Source organism: Vulpes vulpes, chromosome 14, assembly GCF_048418805.1.
Source record: "Vulpes vulpes isolate BD-2025 chromosome 14, VulVul3, whole genome shotgun sequence".
NCBI lineage: Eukaryota > Metazoa > Chordata > Mammalia > Carnivora > Canidae > Vulpes > Vulpes vulpes.
In genome coordinates this window covers 31,253,627-31,266,567 of record NC_132793.1, presented here as the reverse complement: position 1 = coordinate 31,266,567, position 12,941 = coordinate 31,253,627, and the positions used below count along the sequence as shown (strand labels likewise).

At 47.7% G+C, this 12,941-nt stretch overlaps 1 protein-coding gene across 1 annotated transcript in view; it reads right to left on the bottom strand.

Moving 5' to 3' along the window:
• Nucleotides 1-12,941, bottom strand: part of CDS2 (CDP-diacylglycerol synthase 2) — a 65,458-nt gene that overhangs the window by 20,673 nt on the left and 31,844 nt on the right. Inside the window, exon 2 of the mRNA XM_072736334.1 lies at nt 1,159-1,295. Within this exon, the coding sequence (XP_072592435.1) occupies nt 1,159-1,295 (137 nt within the window). The remainder of the gene's footprint in view (nt 1-1,158; nt 1,296-12,941) is intronic.

The window sequence follows — 12,941 nt, the reverse complement described above, 5'->3', positions numbered from 1 at the left end:
TTGTGGAAAGAGAAGTCAATCCCTTCACCTCAACGGAGATACTAGCCACAGGCAGGCAGAAGAAGGGCAAACAGAGCCATCACTTCACCCACACCAAACTCAGCAGGTGCTCCAAAGCCTACAGAAAAATATACCCAGCTTTTATCTTAACAAAACAATCAGGCAAAAGTCCCAAGGGAAATGTGGTGCCTACTTCTGTACCTACTTGGATGGTTTCTATGGCTCTCAGTCCAAAGAAAAAATAACGTATATATTTCCAGCAGCAGAATCCTACATCACTCTGCCCCTGCATCTTTATGGTGAGAACAACACTAACTGATGATAATAATGATCAGAAAGATGCATTTGGCACTTTTATATGGCTTCTGTGTATATTAATGCATTTAACCCTCAACACTAGTAACCTTTACAGAAAAGGAAAAGGATGCACAAATCAGACAGCTGGGATGTGGTCAAACTGAGATTTGAATCCTGGGAGTCTGGCACCAGAACCCATGTCCTTGACAACTGCACAATACCAACTTTCAAAGAGACATGTGTATGGGAGACACACATAGAGCCACCTTCAGATGATGTTTTGGGGTCTTAAAGTTTGTGTTTTTCATCTGACCACATAGCCAGTGTTGGAGAATCAGAGTTTCAAGGGACTAACATTTAACCCTGGATTCACTTGAGTTGAGATTTCTCAATTCTTCTGGGAGAATTTAAGGAACGTCCACAATGCATGTGTGTGGGTCAGGGAAAACTAAACTCTGACCTAGAAGTTGGGCTCCTCTGTGAAAAACCGCCCGTCTATTAGACACAAGCCCCTTTGCATGTTGTGTCAGCAACCTTGCCCACCACCACCGCTTTGTCCACACTTTCCCCACCTTCCTTGGACGATTGTACCTTCCAGCCCAGCCTATAGCACCTTTCAAGGGCCAGATCCTTCTAGACTGTGCCCATAGTAGCCAGTAAGCACTAGATCACATTTAGCAGAGACCCATGCAGAAGCGGGGAGACCATGGCCACTGCTAGGCAGGCCCCTCACCCACATACTGTCATAGCTGTGGGGGCTCATGTCCTAAGACTGCAGGCTGTCTGAGGGCTCTGGGTCTCCCCTGGCACCTGGACCTGAAGCAAGGACCCCACAAGCATCTGCTCATGAAGCCAGGTTACCTTGAAGACAAGTTGGAAAGGGCCCTGTTGAGGACCTCTGGTGTATCATCTGTAGAGGCTGATAAAGGAGCAGCTTCTGCTCGGCTCTCACTGTCCGATGCAGTCTCTCCATCTACCTTTGCTTCTGTCTCTGATTCCTACATGGCAGAAAAACAGACGAGGAAAAGGTCAAAAATGCTTAGCAGGATAGTGATGAATACATGCCTGTCATAGGAGATCTGTGGGAAAAGACACCACCCCCACCCACCCCCGCCCCAACAAGGCTCAAGGACCTAGCACAATCAAGTGACAAAACAGATGGGACACACAGTGATCCCAACACTGTTGTGACATGTGCCAAGATGGCCAACTCTCTGCTGGAAGTGAGGCACGCATCTGTACCATGAGGAAATGAGTTACAGCCACAATCTGCTCAATCCCCCTTGCCTGGCCAGGGGCAGGAGAGGAAACAGTCCAGACAAGGGAGAAAGGGGCTCTTTTGTATCCAAAGCCAAAGGAGAGGCAGGCCTGATTTCATCAGGACCTCATTCCTGACCCTGCCCTTGCTGCCAGGTTTACTACCTATTAAGGGTTTGGCCACTGGCACCCAGGAAGACACATCCACCTCTAAAAAACCCCTCTCCACCAACACCTATATCATGGAGGAAACAGTCCCTGCTCTGCTATATGAGGAGGACTCCTAGTGCCACCAGGGTGGCCCATGGCTCTGGCAAAGCTCTTAGAGAAAAGCTGGGTGTGCAGGCTGTCCCGCACTGGACCCCCCCAAAGTCCACAGTGCTACTTCCAGACTCCACAAGAGCACCCCATGGGGAGGCCAGCCCCAGTCAGTGTGGAAGCCACATAGTACTGCTTACTAGAGTCAAGACTTCAGCAGGAGTGGTATGCCACTGTCCTTTCCCTGCCATGCAGCTCAGTGCGATGTCACTCAGAATTGCCATATGGGCTCTGGCTACATCAGAAACTCACCCTGCTTGCCAATCCCGATGAGGGGACCAGAGTCATGCCAGCAATAGGCTCTCTATCCAAAGTACCAAGGACAGGCTGCTCTGAATCCTAGGGACCCTACTACTCAGAGCATTTATCTCTTACAGGAATTTAAAATCACTGCTGTTGGGGAGATGAGAGAGAAATCAAATTGCTTCAAATTAGAGTCTAACAATACTGCTTCGTATTTGCAGAGCTCTCAACAGCTGTAAGAATGTTTCCCATACCTGTTGTGAACCTCAGAGAAGTTTTGGAAGGGAAAGGAGACCGGAGATCTCTACAAATGAAGAGACAGAGGCTCTGAGAAGTTCAGTGGTGGGTCCCAAATCTATTAACGAAGGTCTTCTGACTTCCAGGTGTTCATCCCACTAAATTTCCTTTAAGCATCTTGGAATCCATTGTTTTTCTGACACCCAACACTTTGTGAGGAGCCTTGATGTGGAGAAGGGGTGGGCTGGGATGGACAAGAAGTACCCAGCTCAGGGGATTTTCCTGGACATCAGGCATTCCTCCATGCAAATTTCTAGGAAACCTCATCATGGATGAAATCCCCAAGGGGCAGCGCTGTGATTGCCAGGTAGCAGAGAGAAGAGGGGCACCCTAGCACAGCTCAGGCCCTGGGACAGCAGGGCTTTGATGTCAGGCTCAATGTCGTTGGTTGGAAAAGTGGAAGCTGCACTACGCACAGGCACACCATCTGGGCACACCAGGCAACACGGGTGTGGCAACCTAGAGCCAGATGATGAGCTTGGGGGTTGGTCATGAGCACAGTGGCGTTGTCACTGGGGCCAGGCAGAGCCTCCCATGGGAAGGTGAAGAGAAGGTGCACCTGTGCACCCTCCACCTCGCACTTCTCCAGAGGCACAAAGGTGGACTCAAGCCCACCGCTGGGTCAGATGTACTTGAGGGAATTGAGGATCTCTTCATTCCTGGCATTTTCCTGATGCTTGAACTGGCTCCACGAGAAGCTGCTGCAGCACATTCATCTGAGTGGAGTTACAGACCACTGTGCCTCAGAACAATGCCACGTTCTCAATGAGGGGCACCTTAGTCCACAGGGAGCTGCAGGGCATCCAGGCTCACGGGCTCCCCACTGGCCAGTGCACACAGAGAGGGCAGACACGGAGCTGGAGCGTGGGAGTGCGGAGCTTAGGGCAGAGACCCCATTTTATTTTTTCAGTAAGACATTCAGGATGAAGTAAACCAGAAATGGTAAAAGGATGTTTCACCACACCTTCAAAGACTTCATTATATATGTGTGTGAACACAAAGAGTCACTTTTTTTGTTTTTTGTTTTGTTTTTTTAAGATTTTATTCATTCATGAGAGACAGAGAGGCAGAGACATAGGCAGAGGGAGTAGCAGGCTTCCTGGGGGGAGCCTGATGCGGGACTCGATCCCAGGACTCCAGGATCATGACCTAAGCCAAAGGCAGATGCTCAACCACTGAGTCACTCAGGTGCCCCAGTCACATTTTTTAATAAGTTGAATAATTTGAATTTCCCTAATAAGTATATGAAATCAAGCACCATTTCATGTTTATTGATTCTTTGGGTATCTTCTTTTGTAAAGCGTCTATCAAGTCGTTGACCATTTTTCTACCAGTTTTTCTGCCTTCCTTTGGATTCATAGGAGCATCTGATACATCCCAGCCTTAAGTACACTGACATGTTCTCCCAGCCTTCTCCAACCCCACCTCCATCCCAGTCATTCCTTCTCCTACCCTCCTCCCTTTGGGCACTGGCCCCATTGAGAACTGATGGAGAGATTTTTCTAATTGTTGCTCCCTTAAGATAAGGACCACCTTTTTCTCACGACCTACCCATGCCTGGTACAGAGCAAAATACTTACTAATGGATGGAAAAATGGGAAGAGAAAGCCAGGAATTAATCCCAAGTGTGGTAAAGAGTTACCCAGCCCCTACTCTCAGGGAAACCGCTCTTTTTAAACTAACTGTGATAACACCACAAAACGGGGCTTTAACTAGTGTGAGGCTGCTGATGTAAGACAGCTGGCTTTGGTAAAGGACCTGTGGAGATGACCTCACCAGTAGGATCTGAGGGAAGAGCTGTAGCTTCTGATGACAGGGTCACTCTTCCTTACTCTGCCACAGCTCAGCCAGGTAACTCTGGACAAGTCACACAAGTACCTCTGTACTTCAGTGTCCTCACCTTATAAAATATGTCCAGAAAGAGTCCTCCTTACTTGCGGGAGTTCCCTAAAGAGATACAGCAAAACTCCCACCCAGGGCTATGTCCTACTCCAGCACCCTGAGAGGTTCTGAAATACAGCAATGCCACTGGGATTAATCACCTTCCAGTTAGACTAAATGAAGACTGAGGCATTCAGAAAGACCTCCCATTCTTTATGTGAACATTAACACCCACACCCTAGCGGCAACCATCAGCGATATGAAGTAACGATGCTGCAGTATTATCTAGATCCAACCCCTAAACCAAGGAGCTCCAGCATGTGAGCACCTGGGCCCCACCAAAGCCTCCCACAGATGCTCACCAGGAGCATCTGGAAGCCACAGGGACTGAGCAGGAGCCCAGCAGGGGAGAGGGCATGTATCTAGGCACAAGCACATGTGCACGCACACACACATGTCCCAGCACAAGGTTATTTTTAACTTCCATCCTGTTGTCAAGGAGACTCACAAAGGCTGCTGGTTTCCCCAGGAGGGGAAGGCAGGAAGGAGCTGAGGCAGAGCGCCTGCAGGGGAAGGGCAGGGAGCTCCAGCTTGGTGCTGAGTCTCTCTGGACCTTCCACAACTTTTGATGAGCATTAGCGCAGCACTGTGTCCTGCAATATCACCCTACCTGATTCCTATCCTTCCTTGCTAGATGGGGTGAGGGGCAGAAAGGTGTCCTGAGATAGAAAATAGTTGAGAGGGAGAACTATCTATAGTTCTAGATACTATAAGGGGCACTTGGGTGGTTCAGTCAGGTAAGTGGCTGACTCCATCTCAGCTCCAGTCACACGAAGTCCTGGGATTGAGCCCTGCATCGGGCTCCACACTCAAGGGGGTAGTCTGCTTCTCTCCCTCTCCCTCTGCCTCCCTCTCTCTCAAATAAGTAAATCAATCTTTCTTAAAAAGACCCTATTATTGGGGTGCCTGGGTGACTCAGTGAAGTGTCTGCCTTTGGCTCAGGTCATGATCTTGGGGTCCTGGGATCGAGCCTCACGTCGGGCTCCCTGCTCAGCGGGGATTCTGCTTCTCCCTCTCCCTCTGCCCCTCCCCCAGCTTGTGTACACTCTCTCTCAAATAAGTAAAATCTTTAAAAATATATATATATCGCAGCCCGGGTGGCTCAGGGGTTTGGCACCACCTTTGGCCCAGGGCATGACCCTGGAGACCCGGGATCGGGTCCCATGTCGGGCTCCCTGCATGGAGCCTGCTTCTCCCTCTGCCTGTGTCTCTGCCTCTCTCTCACTCTCTCTGTGTCTCTCATGAATAAATAAATAAAATCTTTTTAAAATAATAAATAAATAAGTAAATAAATCCCTATAACTATTATTACTAAGATGTCAGGGGGCTTGAGATGAACTAAGAAATGAAGTTACCGCCCTAAAGGAACAAGCCTGAAAGAGATTTCTAGGTTTTACTTTTCTCTTAACCAAATAACCCCAGGGTCCTGAGCCTGATGCCAGGACACTGAATAAGTACCATCAGAGCCCTCACCTGGTGGCACCCTCTAGGTAGGAGGTCAGCATCTAGACAACCACTCCCTCACAAGCTGCAACAGGACCCAACAAGGCAGAAGGGCAAATCCCTGTGCAAGGCTCAAGGGCATAGCCCAGAATACATGAACGGAGAGGGGGCAAGACAGCTGGCTCTGGGTTCCTGATGCCAGTCTCCACCCACCCCCACCCCCAGGTGTAGATGTCACGAAAGAGCAGGTCAAAGGAACACAAACTTGAAAGAACCTGGAGGCTTATCGTGTTCTGACTCCTCTCCACCCCGTGGGAAAAGGCCTTTCACCTGGATCACCAGGACTTCCTCTTTGGCTCTTAGGCTGCATACAAGAAGCCAAGTGCTAGTGGCAGTTTCCATGGTGGGTAGGGATGCTGAGGAGGCAGGGACCTAGAGCCCAAGTTCTCGCCTAAAAGAAAAGTGACATGTGCTGGACCTAGAGTCAGAGGTACTGAGAGGTATGCTGGTTTGCTCCTCCAAGGGATGGCAAGATAGGCAGAGGTAGAGATGACCTCCTGCAGAAGGAGGCAGCAGCCAGTCAGGGAGAGCAGGGCCCAGGACCCAGCTCTGATGCTCATTATGCTCCCCATCGGCCTCTGATCTCTGGTCTTCCGAGTGAAGAAAGGATCCCTTATCCTGGACAGCTACTGGAATGGTCAAATGCCACACCAATGCAAGTCTGTGAAAACTATAAAGGAGCTAAAAAGCAACATGGCCACACCTGCCGGAGCGTGGAATGGAAAAAATGGCAGCCATCAGGACTTTCTGGGGCCCATGTGCTCACCAATTATGTGAGCTCAGCATTGGCCTGCCCTGCTTCCTTTCTCATGCCTTTCATTCATCCAATAGACAGCCCCCCAATTCAATAAAAATCTACTTCCCAAAGCTACTGTGGAATGGGGTGGTGTGACACACAAAGGCCGCAGTATATCCTAGTGCTCTGAAGTGGGATGCGTGCAACACAATCTACTGAAGTGTGGGAAGAAATATTAGAACTTACTCCTATTTATCTCTTTTGTATTTTCTTTCCTGTGCATGCTTTATAATGGAACTACCAATACACATATATAACTCTGTGCAAGCTGGGGCACAAGGCTAAAATATCACATACATGCCAGGCACGGCGGTGTCTCAGCGGCCGTGGGCTCCTTGTTTCTCACTGTGCTGAGCAATGCCTGGAACACAATAGGCACCCGAAGATTTGACTTAATAGGCTAGTGAGAATTTTACTGCAGACCAAAGAATCCAGACCGCCCTGAGTGTGACAGAACCCACTGTGATTTCCAGCTCACGTGCCAAGACCCACGCCTCTGTCTCCCAGTGGCCCTCACAGCAAGACCAGACTAGTCCCACTCTGGCCCCCTCCCTGCTGGGAGGACAGCACAGGAAAGCTGCTTTGCTGCAGCCCAGCTCCCAGGCAGCTCCTCCTCCCTTTTCAACCCTAGGGCCCCAATCAGAGGCTAAGTGGAGCAGAGCCTACCTCTGAAATTCTATCTCAATCAACAGCCATCCTCCACAATCCCTTAGCCATTCCCCAAGGGGCTTGTGATGCTGGTGTAAACAGGAAACAAAACATATTTCAAAAAGAAAGAAAAAAAGCTCTCTCCTAGGCCCTTCTGGTTCACTTAGACCCTGAAGAGAAAGCAGAAAGTCAGTCTGAGGACAGACAGAATGTCCTGGGTACTAAGAGCTCAGCTAAGACCTATTGACATTTTTGGAGAAGCTCAAGCTCAGAAAGGCTTTCCCTACCAGCCTTCCAGGGCCTCTCTACCCCCACACTGCCCAGAAGCCAAGCCCAGCCCTGACCTGAGAGGCTCAAAACAACACAGCACATAAGTGTTGCTTCTGTGGAAGCAAGAGAAGGCAGTGAGGGAGGGCCAGGGGAGCTGTGGGATGGGAGGGGAAGCTATCTATGGTTGAGGCCTGGCTTTTCCTGGCCTGGGGAGGGACCTGCACTCATAGAACTCATTTTCACTGTTATTCTCTAGGTAGAAAACTCTACCTCTTCCCACTCCCTCTTAATTCCCAGTGTTTGCTGAAGGACTGCCTTGGACTTACAAAAACTTATGAGGCAGCATCCTTTTGAGGCTCCCTTTTGGTTACCAGCTAGTGTCAGGGCCCACCCTCTGAACTTGTTGTTTCTCAAGACTCTATAGTGACACCCACAAGTGGTGATGGTCAGAGCTTGACCAAAAATGGTGTGGCTGTGGCCAGGCTGAACAGGAGCCCTTGGCATTGTATCAAGCAGGATTCTGGCAGAGGGTACTCACCCCACAACACATTTCTTTACCAGATGCAACTCAGTCTTGTACCTTGCTAAAGAAGACATATTAATATTCTGTTCGTGTTTGCCGGTGAGGAGTAAAAAACTAGGGAAAGAAAATAAATGGTTCCATCTACTAGGCTCTTTCTTCTCTTTTCCATTTTCAGGGAAATTTCATTACAAGGTAGTGCTCAGGGCACTGGCTGGTTCTGCTTCCAACAACTCTGTTCTTTCCAATGGCAATGCTTTCAAATTCATAAGTTTCATTTACTCGGTGACTCCATAACTCACACAAACTATGTTTCATGCTGCTTTAGATGCATATCACAAAACTTATTCTAGAAGAAAGTCATCAGGCTGAGCCTAATGTTTCTGCTAAATATTGGGCTTGCCATCTCCTTAAACCCTGTGGCAGCTGCTGGGCAATCCATTACCCTACTTATAGACACATCCCCAGGAGAGAAATTGCCAGAAATAGATTTATACGTAAGAGTATCAGGGACCCATATGTCCCTCTTACTAAGAAAGTCAAGTAGAGGGGTGTGTGTGTGTGTGTGTGTGTGTCTAGTGTTAGGAAGAGCAAATATTTCCAGTTTTTCCGATATGAATGCCATTTAACAAGTTCACTTGTTTAAACAAAAGGTCAAGAAAGAAGAGTTCTACTCTGAAAGTCACAATCATCCCCAATACAGCCATACAATGTCCTCCAAAAGCCTCATATGAATATGATCTACAGAAAACACATTCAGCTACTCAAGATGGACTGTTTCACCTAAAGTACTTCCACAGGTGACTCCACTCCACACCAAAGAGCTCCGAAGAAAGGACATGAAAAGATGCATGCATGGGAGACAGCTATGACTCTGGCTATGAACCATTTTACCTCCAGACAACACTATTACCAGGGGGCTACTGGGGCCTTTGCAGAAAATATACCACTGATAGCCACAGGCCAACACATGGCTCCCTTGGAAGGACAGTCCCAGCTGCACTGGGATACACAGACCCAAGCTCACACCTTTGCTACCACCTCCTCTGAGACCTCACACCATTGATCATCCTCTTTCCCATCTGGATCCTCCCCTCCCCCTCATCACAGGCCCTTACAATCAGGTAAACAGGCTCAAGAATAAAAAGCTTTTGACAGCTCATCCACCCGATGCACTTTCTTCCCTACTTCACAGGCGAATCTTTGGCAAGAGCTATGGCCACCCATTCCCCTCTCTGACTGCATCAGTCCTCAACCACAGCAAGCCACCTGCCTCCCAGCCACTCTGCTGCAGCATTCTCCCCTCACCAATGAATGACCTAATCACTAAGCCCACAGCACTCTGTCCTCCGCACCTCCCTTTGCTCAGGCAATGCAAAAGACACACCCTTCCTTTGCTTCCAGGCAGCACATCCTTCCCAGCTGCCTCTTCAGCAGGGCCTTCTTTAGCCAGCCTTGTCCTTGGCAGCTTCCTCTTCCAGCATCTTAATTTGGGGGTTCCACAGGGTTTCTTCTGAGGCTCCTATTCTTTACTACCCACTCTCCTCAAGTACTCTTATTCCTTCTGATGCCTCCAACTGCCTCTCCTTGGGCTGCAGGCCCATTCATCCAAATGTACTAGATGTTTCCCCTTGGGTGTCCCACAGATGCCTAAAATCCTCCATGTGTCCAAAACCAAATTATGTCCTTTCCCCTGAATTCTCAAGTGAGAAATGTGACCATCATCTTCGGTGGCTCCTCCCTCCACCCCTAGAACTATCTATCACTCAGGCTGTTAATAGTTCCAAAAAGCTTTCCACTCCATCTACTCCTTCCTGTCATTTCTGGAACTCCCTTTAATCCAAGCCAACACCATCTCTGCTCTGGGAACCTGCAGCAGCCCAACTGGCCACCTCACTCCAGTCTTGAGTACACTCCTACCTTCCCTCTACTGTTAACACTGCACCAAGAAGGACCTTTCCAGAAAGAAAATCTGATCATGTCACTCACTGTCCCGAACTCCTTCTGGAGCACTCCAATCTAAATAGAGGCAATTTTCTACCTCTAGTAATCTAAAGGATAGACCTACACTTTTTTAAATGGTGTACCAGCCACTTTGAGATCAGGGTCTTATTGACCCTTCCACTGTCATTCCTAACAGCCATTCTGAAGTATAGTCAGTTCCTAGAACAGGTTGTACTTTCTCACCTTTAGGGCTTTTGTTCATTCTGTTCCTACCTAGAACAGTTTTTGCAAATCACCCATGGACACCCATATCTCTTCTTTCTGATCAATTTTAATTTATCCTTCAAATATTGGCTAAGAGAGATGCCTGGATAGCTTAGTGGTTGAGCGTCTGCCTTTGGCTCAGGGCATGATCCCAGGGTCCTGGGATCAAGTCCCGCATCATGCTCCACGCAGGCACCTGCTTCTCCTTCTGCCTGTGTCTCTGCCTCTGTCTCTCATGAATAAATAAAATCTTAAAAAAAAAAAAACTCAGCTAAGAGATTCCTTTCTCTCCAAGCCTTCCCCATTTCCCTGTGTGCCCCAGTGGCCCCCCCTAACATTTCTCAAGAGCACACCCCACACTGCATGGTCTCCCGCTATTGACTTCCTCACCACAATACACCGGGCATCTGGCTTGGGGCCTACAATGGAGAAGACAGTTAGTAGGTCTTACCCCAGCTGCCCAAGGTACCACAGCCAATCATTCAGAGAAGACCCAGGCTTTACTGAATTGGCAGAGAACTGGGTGACTCAGCAACTCATTTTCTATGCTCTTAATGAGTATTACCTGAGAGGGGTGCCTGGGTGGCTCAGCTAGTTGAGCTGACTCTCAATTTCGGCTCAGGTTTTGATCTCAGGGTCCTGGGATGGAGCTGGGTCCTGGGTAGGGCTCTGTGCTCAGCAGGGAATCTCCGCTTGAGATTCTCTCCCTCTGTCCCTCCCCCTGGTCACATACACACACCCATGCACACACGTGTGCTCTCTCAAATCTTTTTTTATCTTTTATTTTAAAGACTTATTTATTTATGATAGACATGGGGGGGCAGAGACAGCACGTGTGTACATAAGCAAGGGGAGGGGCAAAGGAAGAGCAGACTCCCCTACTGAGCAGAGAGCCTGATGCAAGGCTCAATCCTGGGACCCTGAGATCACTACCTGAGCCCAAGGCAGATGCTCAACTGACTGAGCCACCCAGCACCCCTAAATAAATCTTTTAAAAAACAAGTACTACATGAGGCATCACAAGGTTGCAGCCCATGGTCCCACTGTCCATCTTCTTTCTTAGACATTGTCACAGAAGCCCCCTGATTTTTAGCTGGGTTTAGATTAGAACCAAGACTACATTTTCCGATTCTGGCCAACAAGTCAACAGCAGAAATGCTGTGTGCAATTCTACCATTCTTCCCTCATGCTGACTAGAATGAAGACTGGCTGGTTGGAGCTCCAGCAACCAACTACAAGGTAAAATCCACCTATTATGAATGACTAAGCAACAAGATGGAAGGAGTTAGTGAGGAAAAACTAGCTATGGAGGAGGACTGTGTAGCAGCACAAACAGTATAGGGTCTCCATTCCTTATCACTCTAGAAAGAAAAGCACTTCTATCTGGGTAAGCCACTCTTATCTTGGGTTTTCGGTCATTTGTGGCCAAACATATCCTAAGTGATACAGGGGATTCACAAAGCCCAAGATGTGTAGTAGGGGTGTTTCTGAGAACCATTCGGTAGCAGAAGAGGAAGCCTGTTCGAATGCAAAGCTTTCAATTCACACACCATAGGCCTGGTTCCCACCTCCTCAAAATATGCCAATCTCATACGTCAAACCAAGAGTACAGATGACAGAGAATGAACAAGAATTCTCCTTTCTCCCAACACTCTCTCCTTCCTTCTCCACTAAACCTCCCTCTTGAGTAAATGCATCTGCTTACTAAAAGAACAAAACTCTAATCTAGTACCCAACCTCACAAGACATTATTTCATTCAGGTCAGAGATGGCCAAAGGTGGAAAAATGGCCTATGTCTCACAGGAGGCTCTGCCCAAGATTCTATCCTGATGAGACCGCTTGTTTTTCCATTGTCTGAGTTAGAACACAAAATACTAGAAGCCTGGCTGGAGTCCAATAGGTAGAGGACCTCTCTAATATTTAAGGAAAAATTACCAAGGGAGAAAAAACATTTTTTAAGTTTCCTCTTTATTAGAAAAAGACTCTTTCAAAGAGAATATATCAAATATTACCCAAAAATCTAATAAGATGAGAAAGAAAAATATATTTGCAATCCTAAAAGTAGGCTCAAGCATGTTCCCTAGACCTCTGCCAGAAAGTGGAACCAGGACGAGCTGCTAAGTTCCATATCTGAGAAGCCCCTAACTCATAAATTGCCTTCCAGTACCTGCTTCAGTGTCCACCATCTCCAACCGTTACTACAAAGCTGACTATACAAGGTAAGCAGACATGAGAGCTGATGTCCCCAGTGTCTTGTGTTCCAACCTACCGGCCCCTGTAAGTGGGCAAGAACCCTGAGCTGTTTATAGCATTAGAATATTACACTGTTACTTTTTTGGTATTCCTGATCCATAACTAATAGTCATGGAAATAGATGCTAATCAAATAGATTCCAATATTTCTCCACTGGGAAACAAAAATTTAACAGTGTTTTCAATCCCAAAATTGTTGTATTGGCTGTAAAAGAAATTATGAAACCAACAATGTGAAATTGCTTTTTGGATAAATCATTAAGGATGACCGCGAAAAAATGAAATGGGAAAATGAGAAAGCCATTTAAGAAATAAAAGACTCCTGATCACCAAAGGTGGGATTAATTCGAGTGTTAAAAGACTAAACGTGATTTAAACACAAGTATATGA